Source organism: Phyllostomus discolor, chromosome 7, assembly GCF_004126475.2.
Source record: "Phyllostomus discolor isolate MPI-MPIP mPhyDis1 chromosome 7, mPhyDis1.pri.v3, whole genome shotgun sequence".
NCBI lineage: Eukaryota > Metazoa > Chordata > Mammalia > Chiroptera > Phyllostomidae > Phyllostomus > Phyllostomus discolor.
The window spans coordinates 94,377,742-94,394,936 of NC_040909.2; the positions used below are offsets into that span (position 1 = coordinate 94,377,742).

A 17,195-nucleotide genomic window follows, 5' to 3' on the forward strand; every position below is an offset into this window, starting at 1 on the left:
TGAATCATTAGCTTTTTAAACCACTTACCTCTTTAAAATCCGTGGCACCATCCAAACAGTTTTTCCAAGTTTCTGCAATACTAAATACATAAAAGAAAGTTAAACTGATTTTACTTCTAGGATGTAGACACAGCAACCACACTGCTTTCTTTGCACCGAGGGTACTGTTCTACATGTTACCCATATTCACTCATTTCTCTCATTAACTCAAATTCTCAACATCCATATGCACATCTAGGCTCACGCTGCATTGAACATAGAGTCGGAACATGGCCAGATGGACCACCTCCAAGTCCATGTCATGAACACCCCCACACATGCTGCCTCATCCAAGGACAAATGGAGGCAGGTGCTTAAACACTAAAAAGTTAGTAGAACTATTTTAACAGTTCATCTCAAAAAGGAATCATGAATAACCATGTATAGAGCTTAAAAAAAGACTGGAAAGACAGACACCACAGATTAACAATGAATATTACCTCAGCATGGTCAGATGCCAAGTGAACTTTATTTTCTACTTTATATTTTCTGACATTTTTATGGTAAAGAAATATTACTTTTATAATTAAAAAAAGTTATACATTTACATACCCACAGAGAATTATATTCGATTCATGGCAGAATTATTTAGAATTGGGACTTCTGGCCAAGATGAAGGCATAGGTAGATATACTTTGCCTCCTCACACAAGCAAAAGAAGGACAACAACAAATTTAAAAACAAAAGATAACCAGAACTGCCAGAAAATCAAACTGTATGGAAGTCCAACAACCAAGGAGTTAAAGAAGAATCATTCATCCAGACCAGTAGGAGAGGCGGAGACAGGCAGCTGGGGCACAGAGGATGCATAACAAGGTGGCAGCTGGAGAAGCAGGAGGTCCCACATTTGCATGCGGATAAACCAGGAGGAACAACTGGGGAGTGAGACAGATGGCACAACACAGGTTCCAACACAGGGAAGTAAAGCCTCAAAACCTCTCACTAAAAAAACTTGTGGGGGTTGAGGTGGCAGGAGAAACTCCCAGCCTCATTGGGAGAGTTCATTGGAGAGACCCACAGGGTCCTAGAACATACACAAGCCCACCCACCCGGGAATCAGCACCAGTAGGGTCCAATTCGCTTGTGGGTAGTGGGGGAAGTGATTGAAAGATGGCACAGAGCCCAGAAAGTGATATTGTTCCCTCTTGGACCCCTTCCCCACATACAGCATCCCAATGGCAGCAACGTGGGTTGCCCTGCCCCGGTAAGCAGCTCAGGCTCCACCCCTTACTACGTAACAGGCCTTTGGAGATTAAAAAAAAATAATATGATCCAAATGAAAGAACGGATCAAAGCTCCAAAAATAGAACTAAGTGATGAAGAAATGGCGAACCTGTCAAATGCAGAGTTCAAAACACTGGTAATCAGGATGTTCACAGAAAAGGTTGAGTATGGTAGCAAACTGGAGGAAAACGTGAAGGCTATGAAAAGTGAAGTAAAAGAAAATATATAGGGAATCAACAGTGAAGGGAAGGAAACTGGGACTCAAATCAACGATTTAGAGCAGAAGGAAGAAATAAACATTCAAGCAGAACAGAACGAAGAAACAAGAATTCAAAAAAAGTGAGGAGAGGCTTAGGAACCTCCGGGACAACTTTAAATGTTCTAAAATCTGAATCATAGGGGTACCAGGAGGAGAAAAGGAAGAACAAGAATTTGAAAACTTATTTGAAAAAATAATGAAGGATAACTTCCCCAATTTGGCAAAGGAAATAGACTTTCAGGAAGTCCAGGAAGCTCAGAGAGTCTCAAAGAAGTTGGATACAAGGAGAAACACACCAAGACACATCACAAATTACCCAAGATTAAAGATAAGTAGCTAATCTTAAAAGCAGAAAGAGAAAAAGAGGCAGTTACCTACAAAGGAGTTCCCAAAAGGCTATCAGCTGATTTCTCAAAAGAAACCTTGCAGGCAAGAAGGGGCTGGAAAGAAGTATTCAGAGTCATGAAAGGCAAGGACCTAAATCCAAGATTACTCTATCCAGCAAAACTATCATTAGAATGGAAGGGCAGATAAAGTGCTTCCTAGATAAGTTGAAGTTAAAGGAGTTCATCATCACCAAGCCCTTATTATATGAAATGTTAAAGGTTATCTAAGAAAAAGATGATCAGAAATATGAAGAATAAAATGACAACAAACTCAACCATCAACAACTGAACCTAAATAAACAAAAACAAAGGTAAGCAAACAACTAGAACACAAACAGAATCAGAGAAATGGAGATCACATGGAGGGTTATCAGTGGGAAGTGGTAGGGGTGAGAATGGGGGAAAAGATATAGGGAGTAAGCAGCATAAATGGTAGGTACAAAGTAGACAGGGGGAAGTTAAGAATAGTATAGGAAATGGAGAAGCCAAAGAACTTATATGTATGACCTATGGACATGAACCAAGGTGGAGGGAATGTTGGTGGGAGGGGAGGTGCAGGGTGGAGGTAGATAAAGGGAAAAAATGGAATAACTATAATAGCATAATCAGTAAAATATATTTTAAAAAAGAATTATTTAGAATAATGAAATGTTGGAAATAGTCTAAATGTTCAACAATGGAGAAATAATTGAAATATATTTTGTCAGACATTAGGATGTGACACAATAATTTAAAAAGGACACTCTTTTTAAAAACATCTAATAATACAGAAAAACTCAAGTTCCAATACGAGGCTACAAAAGGAAGGACAAAAAACTGAATTTAAAATATGTTCTCACACTTATACATAGACACAACTAGAAAAAGCCTGAAAGGAATAGATATAACAATTTAGTGATTTTTTTGCATATCTTTACATTTTTGGTGACATAGTTTTTTGAAAAACACATACTGTGCATATATAATTAGAAAGTTTAAAAAATGGTAGGTAAGGCATTTATGTCAAACCTGTTGAACATTCTATCTGCATTATCAAATCTTCCATTCTGTAGGCACAGCATATACTCTGGTGCTGGAGGGGAAAAATCAGAGCTTTGAGATACAGGTTCACTGAAGAATCCACGTGAAATAATACTGACTCGGGTAATGATAAAGAACCTTACCAATCCTAACGAGATAAAACAGCACATAACCCGGGGAGGAGTAGTGACTGCCGTACATGAATTTTGGTTCTGGCATCTCCTGGTAGCGCGTCTACAATATGCGGGAAACAAACACTATTAAGTGTCAGCATGAAAATACCTGACTTAGATAGAACCACTGACTTAAGTAGTAAAGGCCTAAAAGAAATCATGGCATGCATACATTATACCCCTTAATTTCTTTCTCAAATAAGAAAAGATAAAAAGAAGGGAAAAAAATCTGTGAATAAGCGGCATTCCTGTGGTAAGTATTTTGGGTTTTTTTGGCACAGTGGTAACAAGGTTGGGGCTGGACTGAATATAGGGATTTCAGTCTCTGTTGCAATTTACCAGAGAGCACCTTCATGAAAATAAGTTAGCACACTCGTAATCGGATCAGCTTCCTACTTCCTGAATTGTAGGCAAAATTGCAAATGGTGAGCAACTAAATTCACAGGGTGAGGCAACAGGCAGAGGGGGAGGGGAGTAAGAAAAAGCAAACCCACATGATCACTCTGGACCTATTTCCATGTAAGTCTTGTTTAAACCAGTTTCAGTTACTATAAAAACACAGGCATGGCTGAGGAATTCCCTTATAGACCAAGAATCCTTATATCCACGTACCAGTAGTCTCTCCAGCCGCTCCTTATTTAGGGCTCCTACTGGCTTACTAAGATCCCGGAAGGTTTCTGGATTTGACAAATCTATGTAAATAAATACATTAAAAAATTAAGTAAGTAGAACAAAGCAAGCAAGCTTATACTTAATAACATTACCTCCCTGAATTGATTCACATGCACACATTTATCTCCACAAAATAAATACTTTTGAAAAACTGAGACAGATACATTAGAATTATAGTATTTGTGACATTTATAGAAGTGTAAATGTGAGAACTTCTGATTTTAATTTAGCAGCAGCCATTGAAGAATAATTTGAAAACATCATGAATACTGATTTTTTAAAAAGTCCTGACAAAAAATATATTCTAAGTAAAATAAGAAAGGGACCCACATATTTTAAAAGTCATTTTTCTTCTATTAAGATTTATGTTTTAAGTTGGAATTACAGTGAATATATTATTCTGTAATAATAGCATAATTTGAGAACTGAGGACTTGAATATCATCAGAAAAATAAATGATCAGATTCCTAGAAAATCTGTTATCTCCTTCAAGTACGAGGGTTCAATAAGTGAACTGTCAAAAGTAATTTATGGTTCACAATACATAATTTAAAATTACAAAATAAAATCACAGTACAATCATTATTTTTGTTAAAATAATTTGAGAGAAGTATTTATAACACAAAATTAAAAATGGTTACTTCTCAGTAACATAATTTTTGATGATTTTTATCTCCTTATTTACTTTTTAAAATATTTCAGTTCATTCTCAATGTCCTATAGTGAATAGTTATTAGTTTGATAATCACATTTTTAACATAAATTTAAAAACAGGATAATCTGAGACAATTTTCAAAGTGAAAAACCATAGTGTTTCAAAACTTGGTACTTCTGGATAATAATGATAATATGGCTTAAAATTATACCCATATTATCCCAGCATGTCTTTAAGAAGTATGTGAGAACTTTTTCTGGATTAAAAAAATTAAGAGGCAGTGTAGAAAAGCATACAAAACACATAGTTTATGTAACACTTATCCGGTATCTTGAAAAGAAAATTGGCAATCTTTACTAATAAAGTCAAAATGGGTTCTAATCTGTTCAAAGACCACATCATAACCCTACAACAGAGTTTTTTTCTGCCCGTTAGAAATGCAGCCTGTTGTCGCTCACCCAGCTCTAAACTGCAGTAGTCGTGGAGAACCCACGGGAACACCGGGTACTGGGACAGGTCGTTGCAGCTTCGGTCGGCCAGGTTGTTGAGGTGCAGCAGGTACTGGTAGTTGGAGAGGTGCCCGCGCTGCCACTGCAGCATGTAGCTCTCGGCTGTGCGCTCCACCACGTGGTGCTCTGAGGGGGACCAGGCCTGTGCTTACTTATATATTACGTAAAACTGAACAGCTCAGTGTGAAAAGAAAAAAACAAATTCTAAACCTACTGTAAAGTAAGATATATTCCTTATTGAAAGTAAACTATTCTTACTGGAGAAAAAATTTCATTCCTGAGGGAGTATTTCACTATATAGCTCATAAATGGCTTCACTGCACACCAGAACAGCAAATAAAATTAAGATGGTATTAATATAATCCCAAAATCTAATTTTAAAAATCATTCTATTCTAGTCATCTGGCAAATTCGTAAACAAGAATTAAATCATTCAGCCATACAACTTAATATATTTAATCTTTGAAAAGAAAAATACAGGTGTTTTCCCTAATAAAGGTAGGCAAATTCACATGAAAGACTGAGGAAACATTAATTAAAAACAAATGCAGTCCCACGGGTATTATTTTGAGCCAAGAAGTTCACGTGTTCCTTTTGCATTTTTTTCTAGCTTCACAATTAAGACCACGATTAATGATCACAAATGACTGGCTAACTCACCATCTCACATTAAGAAGCTGAATCTTGGTTTTCATAATCTAATACAAATTATGATTGGACATAAAAATAATTAGGTGGAGTCTTTATAATCCATCCAACTTATATGTTAAAATAATAAATAAATAAATAAATATATTTATCAAGAGTTTTAAAACATACAATTGAAGTGAACTATTACCAAAATTCATTTATCACTCCCTTAGTTTTTAAAATGCTATCTTGCCAACCATAGTTACTAATAACAAAGTAAGAAATAAGTAGAAGAAGAGAGGTGATTCTAGATATAACATTTTTCTTTTTTTTAATTTCCTATCCTAGTTACTTAGGAGTTGGACTACCTTTCTATGAATAGATACAATGAAAGGTGAGCACCAAACCTAGATATGTGGCGATATAAAAATAGAGGTCATCTCTATCTTGAGGGTCATAGAACTTTAGGTAGATATCCGAACACAGATCATCTTCTGTGCAAAACACTTCTAAGCCCTATAAATTCAGAAAGAAATGAATAAAAAAATTAGCATTTTATTAATATTGCACTTACAATATAAACTACAATTCCAAAAACCTTCTAATCAAACATCTACATTTTTTCTTGTAGGTCTTCTATTCATATTCTCCAGCTATAAATTTTATTCAGTGATGCATATGTATATAAATATGTATAAATTTCCTGAGAACAAGGCTTGCATCTCTAAATTTTATAAAATCCCTTTTGGTATTAAATATTTTTATTGATAAAACCTTTTATGAATTTTGATTTTGGAATTCAAAACCAGCTGATCCATGTCCTCACATATCTTCTTCAAATACAAATGTTTATCTTTCTTTTATAATTAATTATTATGTCAATCTAACAAACTGATAACAATATAACTAATAACTTACAATTATTCTTAAGAAAACTATGAGCTTGGTGATTGCTGTGTTAGTAAGGCCGAGATAGGACAGGAATAGGCAAAGAAATGACAAAAGCAGAGTTGTCCCTGGTTCAAATACAGGCTTTCACCATTTACTAGTTAAGGTAAGGAACAGAGGAAATGAACTCTTAGAATCTCAATTTTTAAAAAGATTTTATTTATTTATTTTTAGAGAAAAGGGGAGGGAGGGAAAAAGAGGGGGAGAGAAATATTGATGTGTTCAAGAGATCACATCAATCAGTTGCCTCTCACACTCCCTGAACTGGGGAACCTGGCCTGCAACCTAGGCATGTGCCCTGACTGGGAATCAAACTGGCAACATTTTAGTTTGCAGGCTGGCACACAATTCACTGAGCCACACCAGCCAGGGCAGAATCTCAATTTCTTTATAAAATAGGACATCATCTACCTCATAGGGATTTTCATGATAACAAAATATCATATACAAATTGGTCAGGATGTAAAAGACACTTAATGTCAATTTCTTTTTCTAACTGTATCTCTACACCCAATGGAGGAGATTTTTAACAATATGGTTCCATAATCCTCATTAGCACTAGAAATGAAGAGTAGCCTTTTAAGTTAAATAGATAGAAAAACCAGTAAATTTCATATATTTGAAACAAAAATGAGGTGCTTAAAATTCCACAGTGCTTTGGTAACGCTACCAGGTTACTGGTTAATCTTCAAAGGAGAACTGGGTTTATATTGATGTCAAGTTAAAACACCTTGGAATCACACCTTATAGGGACTGGTTTCCAAGGTCAGCATGTAAGGCTAACATGTTTATTTAGGTGAATAGTGGGAAGAATTGTCCACATGCTTTAACTGGCTATTTTATTAATTTCTCTCACTTACCAAACTGAAGGTTAAATTAAGATAAGCTAACTGTGAAGATACTACAGTTCCAATGAAGAGTTAATTTTGTACTAACTAGCTTCCCAATCTTACTCTGAGACCTAGCTGCTGCGAACAGATGGTGCCAAGTCGCACTGGATTGATGACTGCATACATTATCCCTGCATAAACCTAGAAACTGAGGACACAGGAGTGGAGAACTCAACGCAACCTACTCCTCTTGCTCTTGGAGCCACAAACATTTGCACAACCGACTTCTTGTGTAGAGAAAGGAGCTATTCCTTTATGAATTTCTAGCTCATTCAAAAGAAAGAGCAGCAGAAGTCAGACTGCACTTGCTTACAATACAATACACATTTTCCAACAGGCCATCGGTGTTTACAAGCTAATAAACCACTGGGTAAACTGAAAATAGGACAGTCATTCACCTAGAACGGGCATTCTGCTTGAACTCACCAAAGGCATGAGGCCGTGCCTCCGTTTGTAAATGCGGCGGACATCGTGGAGTGTTATTTGGACCACAGGTTTCTGCAAAATAAAGCAAGTTTCACACGTCAATATCCTGACCCAATTAAAAGTTGATCTTTAGTATCAGAAATCAGAAAAATGACCAAATCTTGCATTTGTGATGTGTTACAAAGTGAACAACTGGAAAGGGAGACCTTAAACAAGGCATATCTGGGCTTCACATTCTAGTCGGCCCTTTTCACTTTATGATCTTGGACAAGTCTCCCTACCTCCACTGGTACCAAAAAAACAATATGGTAATGCGTTCATCTTTTGGGTTAAGGCAAGGCTGTTAAGTGATATGGAATATTAATTAGTATAGATAACCTCTCAGGAATTTTGCTAATTTTATGAGCAATGGTTTGCTTAGTACTGACTCATCTTTCTTTAGAATCCTGTCTTTTGTCTCCTTAAAAAACTATAGTGTAGTAAAAAGCAGGGCCTCTAATCTTTTTCTTTATGAGGAGGGCAATTTTCTTGACTCTCTAGAACCTTAAAATGTTAGTAGGAGCAACGAGGTTAGAAAAGGCAATGAGATCGGTTAAAAGGTGACAAGTTCATTCCTCTTTCTGAGTGGGAGGGATTGATGCCCATACCATGTGTGAATCCTGAAGCTATGGCACATACTGACACATTTTTCCAAAGCTTTCTGGCCCAGGTTATAGTAACAGTAGCGGTCAAGCCAATTTACTACACCACTAGAGAACGCTCATCAGCAATGTTCACTGCTTCAGTTGGAGGGTTTGGTGAGTGTGTCCCACCACCTGGTGGACAGAATTATTATAGCATCATCTTTCACTTAAAAGTTGAGAAGTTTTAGTGGCATATAATGAGTGAGCAGCCTGGAGAATTTCCAATGTGTAGCCTTCTATGGCAAAAAAACACTCCTGTTCTTTAAGCTGCCCTGCCAAATGGTCCAATGGCACCATCAGATTGTATCAGGATATCTGTCCTTTTAATGAACCACTTCCAAAAGGGGCCAGATCTAGACAAACAACCCATCTTCACAAGATTTAGTGTAGATATCTGAGTTCATCTTCACTTGTGGCTGACTCCTCCATCACAGCAGGAGCACGGCAGCTGCCTAACTGCAGCATCACTGTCTGCATGCACTCTGCACTAGCTGGGCGAGGACCCCTTCAAACTGCTTCTTTGGGAAGGATGCAGATCTGATTTTGCTGGTAATAAAGGAAAAGCAAGTACCAGCATAGGCATATGTACACACAGATATACATAAAACATTCATTTCTTCTTAATCTTAGTATATTTCATTTGTCTGTCTCAGAAGTGTCTCCAAATAGAAAGGTACACAACTGTCATGACCTTTTACTAATAACATTGGGAGGCGCAGGGTTTCTTTTCACAACACTGAGAACAAGTGGCCCCCAAATGAAGACTGATCAGGAGAGTTCAACCTCGGATTCCTTAGGCTTACACAGGGAGACTGTTAAAGACACAGATGATGGAGGGGTGGGGGAGGGAATTTTTGATCCTTTCTAAAAATGAGAACATTGGTGGTGCAGTCAGGTTCGCAGGGCAGAGAGCATAGGTGAACACCCAGAGCTAAAGGAGCTCTCCATCTGACCCGGCAGTCTTCGCTTACCGGGTACCCATTGAGGGGCTGAAAGTACAGGTTGGTGTCAGTAATGCACACGTGTCCAGGATTTGTCACCAGAGGGGTCACCATTTCTGCCTTGCATTCCATGTGCAGCTTTTCAGAAACACTTTGGAATCTGATGGTTTTCGGCAAAAGCAAAAAAAAAAAAAATCAGAAATTGATCTACTTTCTGGTTTAACTTTAAAAGAGTTACAGTGCGGTTTTACATAAAATTTGTCTAAACAATGATTTAACACAAAATAAATGGTAATGTAAACTGGTCGATTAAATAAAACTGACATTCTTTCAAATGGTATAATGAAAATACAATTTTTTTATAAACAGATGAGGCTATGCATTGCGGAAGGAAAGATGGGTAAGTAAGTGAAGCCAAATAATACTTTAGTTCAACTCTTATTTCTTCCAAAATAAACTGACATCAAAACTATTCTTGCTCTGGCTGGCATAGCTCAGTGGATTGAGCATGGGCTGTGAATCAAACTGTCGCAGGTTCAATTCCCAGTCAGGCCACATGCCTGGGTTGTAGGCCACGGCCCCCAGCAACAGCACATTGATGTTTCTCTCTCTCTCTCTTTCTCCCTCTCTTCCCTCTCTAAAAATAAATAAATAAAATCTTTTAAAAATAGGGCAACATTAAAAAAAAGAAACTATTCTTAAGTTAACAACCTTTTCATTTTGTGTCATCAAGGCCCACTTTTACAGTCGCACAGGCTGTTCTTGCACAGGTTGCATTTATTTCACAGCACACTTCATAAAGCTATAAATACACAACTACAATTACTGGAATGTCAGTTCCCAAGTACAGATGACCACAAGCAACACAGTTTATACTGTGAGGGTCCACTTACGTGAGGATTTTTTCAGTAAACACTGTAAATGTATTTTCTCTTATGATTTTTTAAATAACATTTTCTTTTCTCTAGCTTACTTTATTGTAAGAATATAGTATAAAATATATATAACATATGAAGTGTGTGTTTGTTGACTTTGCTATCAGCAAGGTCACCAGCAGCTATTAGCAGTTAAGCTCTTGGGGAGTCAAAGTTACATGTGGGTGTTTGGCTGCGCAGGGGTCTGTCACCCTGAGCTCCCGCATTATTCAAGTGTCAGCAGTATATCCCTTCGTGGAGTTACTGCAGTAAAGCCAATCCAAGACGGTTTCTCTACTACCTCCTTATAAATTATTCTGACAGTCAAAAAGTCCATGGTCTTCTTGATTTACTAATGGAAAAGAATTTAGAGGGGAAACAACAAAATAATATTTTAAAATAGGCATTTACTTAGTAGTTAAATAATTGGGTTAAAAATAAATCTCCCTCATAAGTAACAAGACAAAAGGACACCAGGGTCGTCTTCCTCTCGCAGCGGGGAGGTAAAGGACACCTCGCCGCTCTCACACTAACAACAAATCCCAGGAAGATAAGCTACACAATCCTCATTATTTTTAAAAAACCATCAGAAACCTGAAGATGCAAAGAAACCTAAGTGAAGGGGCCAACAGCTGAGTGGCCGGCAGAGAAGCAACCTGCCACAGCAAGGCCTAAGGGCTGAAGGGTGAAGAGAGAGATCTTCAGAAAAGCAGAAAGCCAGATCGGGACCAGACAGCAGATACGCAAAAATGTCAAACCCAGAGTAAGCCGAAGGAAAGAAATCATGAGTGGAAATCAATTTTATGTAAAAGGGAAAAACAGAGAAAAATCAATGAAGGCAAAAAGTTGGTTCTTTGGAAAGGGTACTAATATCGGCAACCCCCTGGCAACAGCAAATGCTGACAAGTACACAAAGATTCGCAGAGCAGCCCCTCTCACGAGCTCAGATGCACACAATCTTCACATAATGTTGGCCCAGCGACTCCAAGAACACAGGAAAAGGCTACTAAACACATGGTGATAAAGTTGGATGTATCCCATGAATACAAGTGTGGTTTAATACTGGAAACTCAATCAATACAATTCACATTAGCAACAGAATAAAGAAAAAGAATGATCATCTGAATAAATGCAGGAAAATTAGTTAACAAAATTCTAAGCCTGTTATCAAAAATACTTTCAGTAAACCAGGAATAAAAAGGAACTTCCTCATCATGAAAAAAAAGGCATCTATAAAAAAGCTACTGCTACATCATTCTTTAATGGTGAAACATTAAACCCCTTTCTAGCATAGCAAGAACAGTGCGAGAATGTCTACTCTCACCACATCTGTTAGTTACACAACGCAATGAGGCAGGGAGTAGGAGTAAAAGCCATAAGGATTTCTGTGAAGCTATCATTATTCATGGATTAAATGACTATGTACACAGAAAACTCTACGGAATCTACAAAAAACCCACTAGGACTAAGGAGTGAATCTGGAAATCATAAGATACAAGGTCAATGTAAAAACAAACCCAACTGTGTATCTGTATTCTAGTAACAAATAGTTGAAAAACAAAATTTCAACAATGTCAAAAACATCACAAATCTAGGAACACACCCAACAAAAGGTAGCAGCATTGTCTCACTAAACATGGAACAGTGGGGGAACCCAGTGAGGAATGAAAGAATGGTACTAGGTTTACATCTTTTCTTTAAATCTGAAGTTAATCGAAAGTAAACTATTTTAAAGAGGGCATTTTGGGTACAGATGGGGACAGTTGAATATGGAACTATAAATTACATGACATTATATAAAATCACTACCACTTGGGTGCTCTAATTATATGGAGGAATGTCAGAAGTACCCTTGTAACAGACACCTGGTGAAGAAGTTATTGAGTGTAGAGTCATGATGCCTGGCAATGTGATTTCAAACGGTTCCAAAAAAATTATACTCATGTATGTTATTGTATATATGTAATACAAACACACACACATATACATATTACCTATATATACATACATACAACACATACACATATATACAGACATATACATTATGCATATATACACACACACACAGAGCAAGCAACTTAGAATATAAACATGTAAAAACTATGACAACTTTGCAAAATATTAACAAATTAACACCTGGTGATTCAGAGTATCTGTGATCATGCTAGTATTGTTTCAACTTGCAAGGATTTAAACTTTTCAGAATGGACAGTAGGAAAAAATAAATATAGTTATCCTTTATTTCTTCAATAAAAAATATTTCCTCAGAAATATGATAAAAGCTTATATTTTTTAGTAAAACTTTTACCTTCTTTCAAAGGAAGTACACAATACAGTAATATCTCATTTTATACTGTAAAAACTTCTTCCCCAAATTCTTCAGTCTGACATTTTAAAGTCTGGATAAATTAAAACTTTCATAGTGAACAATTTTTAAAGTAATGTTACGCTGAAGCTTGGGACTGAAGTCTAAACTGCTACTTAGAAAAAATGTAGGGGGTGGCTAGGGGATGGAGGGATGGAGCAAATAGGAAAAAGGACTCACGGACATGGACCACAGGGTGGTGATGGCAGGGAGTGGGTGGAGGTGGAAGAGAGTATAGCGGGGATAAATGGTAATGGAAAAATTACAATAAAAATAAAGAGTGATAGGCACAGCAAAAAAAAAGGAAAGGAAACATGTATTTTAAGCAGGTCAAAGAAGCAAGTTCTTCTTATTTCTTTTCCTTTCTAAAATGGAAGCTATTCTCCAGGGCAATCTATTCACCTAATATATCCTACAAGTATAAAAATGAAAATGAGTGCCATGTAGGCAAAACAGAAAAAGAAGCAAACATAAACACAGAACACATCATTGGCCAGATGGCTTTACAGGCAAGTTTTAAGGGTCACAAATCTCATAAAAACAACAATAAAATAGAATATTACAAATTAATCTCACTTATAAACATAAGCTTCTAGCAAAAGCCTAGCACATAATAATCTATAAATGAATCTATCCAACCAATACTTTCTACTTTGTCCTAAGCTGAAATGATTACAAATGCAAAAATCTAAAATAAAAATGTTATCTGGTGAAGTAGACTGCAATAATTCATACATAAGATTCTGTACATATTAAAGAACCTACATAGAAAGTTAATGAAATTGATCACTAAGTTTAGCAGGACTGCTGAAAACAAAATGAATACAAAAACATCTTCTGCATTCTTTAAATAAACAATAAACAGAAAATAAAAATTTTTAGGATAGAATTTATAACACCATCAGAAATATGAAGTACTTGGAATAAATCTAGCACAGAAAAGAACTGTATGACAAAAATCATAAGACATTACAGAAGACATAAATAAATGGAGACATTCATTATAATTACAATCAAGATCTTAGCAGGCTTTCTGTTACAGACCTTAACAAGCAGATTCTGAATTTATCTAGAAGTGCACAAGACCAACAGCAGTGAGGACACAGTTAAGAAGGAAGTAAGGCGTGGGGCCCCGCACTACCACATATCAAGACCAGTAGTTATAAAGCTATAATAATTAATACTGTAGTACTGCAGATGAAGGTGTAGACAAATAACCCAAGTCCACTTAATACAAGGAAATTTACTTAACATAAGGTAAGAAACAAATAAGAGAACAGGTTAATATTAAGGTATAATTGTTTTCAAATCTTGGCTAATGTAAATAGCGCTGCTATGAACAGAGGGGTGCATAAATTCTTTTGAATTGATGTTTTGGGACTCTTAGGGTAGAATCTCAGCAGTGGAATCACTGGGTCAAAAAGGTAGTTCCATTTTTAATTTTGTGAGAAAACTTCATACTAGTGGCTGCACCAGCTGCACTCCCACCAACAGTGCACTAGGGTTCCCTTTTCTTCACATCCTCCCAGCACTTGTTGTTTGTTGATTTATTAATGATAGCTGTTTTGGCAGGTGTGAAGTGGTATCTTATTGTGGTTTTAATTTGCATCTCTCTGATGGCTAGTGGTGTTGAGCATCTTTTCATATGTCTATGGGCCATCTGTATGTCCTCCTTGGAGAAGTGCCTATTCAAATCCTTTGCCCAGTAGATGAGTGGATAAAAAAAAAAATTGTGGTGCATTTACACACTGGTATACTACACAGCAAGAAAAAAAAAAAGAAGAAGGAATCTCTGCCTTTTTACAACACCATGGATGGAACTAGAGACTATTATGCTAAGTGAAATAAGTCAGCCGGTAAAAGACAAGTACCATATAACCTCATTTATAGGGGGAATCTAATGAATAAAATAAACTAATGACCAGAATAGAACCACAGGCAGGGGATCACGGAATAGACTGACAGCTGTAAGAGGGGAGGGGAGCAGTGGGGACTGATTGAAAGAAGGCAAAGGGATTCATCAAAAAACACGTATGAAGGACAGGCGGACAAAGACACAGTGTGGGGACTGACTATGGCAGTGGGGGGCGAGCTGGGTGGAGGGGAGTGAAAGGTGAAAAATGGGACAACTGTAATAGCATAAACAATAAAACACTAAAAAATAAAGTAAAAATGTTTTCAGAAAATATACTGTATTCTTAGAAAAGCTAAGAAAATAAAAAACATATTAGACCAGTAAAAATATAGTGTCTTGGTCCCTGGAGGATACCTCAGGAAGGTGACTTGCTATCAGAATTTGAAGGGTCAGGAAAGGCTTCCCAGAAAAGCTGACAGCTAAGCTCAAATCAGAGAATGTGGAAGAGTGAGCCAGGTGCAAAAGGGGATGGAGGCTGACTACTCTCAGCAGAGGGAGCGTGCACTGAGGCCCACAGGTGAGAGACCGTGTGGCACCCTCAGGAACCGCACGTAACGCAAAAAACACAGAATCCAAAAGCAATCAGTGACTCAAAGCAGTGAACAAGGACTGGACCATAAATGACTGTGTGCCAAGTAAGGTTAAGGTTTCACACTGAAGAAAATGGGAAGTCTTGAAGAGTTTAAACAGTGACACAATTAAATAACTTCTTTAGAAAGAACATATTTTAAAAATACAATAGGTACGGGGGGTGGGGGGGGAAGGACTAGCAAAGGGAAGATGGGAGTCAGGTAGACAAGCCGAAATCTGTCACAGTGTTCTGAGTGGGAGGTGATGGTGGCCTGGACTGAGACAGTAACAATGTGAAAACACAGAAGCCAGCAGTGTGGAAAGATCTTACAGAGCATTGGTCTACAGGCCTGCCTGACTGACACCAGGGTGGAAAGGAGTGGAGGAAGCCCCCGACACTGCTCCTGCTCGGAGACGGGGCCGTTCTTTAAGAGAAGCAGGTCTGAGGTGGCAACCTTAGCCCTAGACACGCCGAGTGAGGCAAACGGAAGATGTCTGCTGCCTTCACAACCAGTAAACAAAATCACCAAAAACTTACCTGTTTTTGTCAAATGATGTTCTAGCCAAACGTGATTGCAAAATAGCTGTTATCTATTAAAACAAAATCATTTAAAAAGGATGGATATAAGTATTTATAAGTAAAAGTCAATACAAGTTAATTTATAATAAAGATACAGATCTTTGGAAACTCTTACCATAGCAGTCTGGTCCCCTAGTTTGTCAAGGCAGGATGCTCTGTGAAGCTACAACATTATAAATATACATGAATTTATTTTTTCTCTCAGATGAGATGAAGATACTTCCTTAGAAGCAATGAAAAGCAGCAATCATTCTGTTACTTAGTAACAGTTAAGATTGCTTCTGATATATGTATGGCTTCTTCCTAATATACAGTTTTCAAATTCAACATAATCAAGTAAATCTGATTCATATTTATAAAAGAGATTAGGGTTTCAGTAAGATGTGTAAATATACAATTGGAAAAAGAAGTTCCTGCCGAAGTATGTTTTGAATTCTCTGCCCAGTATATGCCCCAAGCGAGGCACTGGCTTACCTGAAGCAACGTCTCCACAACGTCTTCCACTTTCCCTGAAACATCCAATTCAAAGACATATTCCATTTTGCCCTAAAAAGAAAGAGAAAGAAATGGGAACAAAAGAAGAAAAGGAGCACATCAAAACTCATTCCTTGAAGAGCATCAGAAACTCCCCAGCTGAACGCTGTGTGGGTCTGCCCAGTGTGTCCTCCCACACGCCACCCAGGAAGGAGCTCCAGGGAGCAGAGCCTGTGGGGTTTACTGCTCTATGTATTATGTTCTTGCTTCTGCTGACTTTGGGCTTAATTTGCTGTTCTCTTTAGTTCCTCGAGGTGTATAACTGGGTTTTAAAATTTGAGATCATTTTTCTTTTTTATCATAGGTACATATCACTATAAACTTCCCTCTTAGTACTGTTTTTGCTGCATCCTAAAGTTTTAGTGTGTTGTGTTTGTCTTGTGATATTTTAAAATTTCCCTTTACGTTTCTCCTCTGACTCACTGATTGTTCAAGAGTGTTAACTTCCACATCCTCGTGAATTTGCCTTCTGTGATGGATTTCTAGTTTTATTTCACTGTGGTTGCAAAAGAATTTGTATGACTTCAATCTTCTTAAAGTCACTAAGATTTGTTTTGTGACCTAACACGTGATCAACCCTGAAGACTGTTCCATGTGTACTTAAGAAGGTGTGCTCTGCTGCTGTTGGGAAGAATGTTCTTTGTGTCTGTTAGGTTCATTTGGCCTATAGTGTTAAGTCCTTTGTTTCCTTTTAATCTTCTGTCTGGATGCTCTGTCCATTATTGAAAGTGGGGTATAAAGTCTCCTACTATTACTGTGTTGCTGCCAATTTCTCCCTCCAATTCTGTCAGTGTTTGCTTCACCTGTTCAGGTGCACATATTGAGGCTGGGAGCTTATATGCTGTGATGCTTAATTTTGTTT

The 17,195-nt window shown here is 37.3% G+C and overlaps 1 protein-coding gene across 3 annotated transcripts in view; it reads right to left on the reverse strand.

Annotated features, from left to right (window-relative positions):
- NSMAF (neutral sphingomyelinase activation associated factor) overlaps positions 1-17,195 on the reverse strand; it is a 58,476-nt gene that overhangs the window by 15,712 nt on the left and 25,569 nt on the right. For 2 of the 3 annotated variants that reach the window (XM_028533828.2, XM_036031135.1), the window contains 11 exons: positions 16,274-16,345; positions 15,915-15,962; positions 15,758-15,810; positions 9,486-9,615; positions 7,832-7,903; positions 5,975-6,083; positions 4,887-5,063; positions 3,714-3,793; positions 3,072-3,162; positions 2,917-2,980; positions 29-80 (listed from right to left, as the gene is read on the reverse strand). In XM_028533828.2, coding sequence (XP_028389629.1) covers positions 29-80; positions 2,917-2,980; positions 3,072-3,162; positions 3,714-3,793; positions 4,887-5,063; positions 5,975-6,083; positions 7,832-7,903; positions 9,486-9,615; positions 15,758-15,810; positions 15,915-15,962; positions 16,274-16,345 — 948 coding nt within the window. The remainder of the gene's footprint in view (positions 1-28; positions 81-2,916; positions 2,981-3,071; positions 3,163-3,713; positions 3,794-4,886; positions 5,064-5,974; positions 6,084-7,831; positions 7,904-9,485; positions 9,616-15,757; positions 15,811-15,914; positions 15,963-16,273; positions 16,346-17,195) is intronic. The other variant, XM_036031136.1, reaches the window with a different exon arrangement.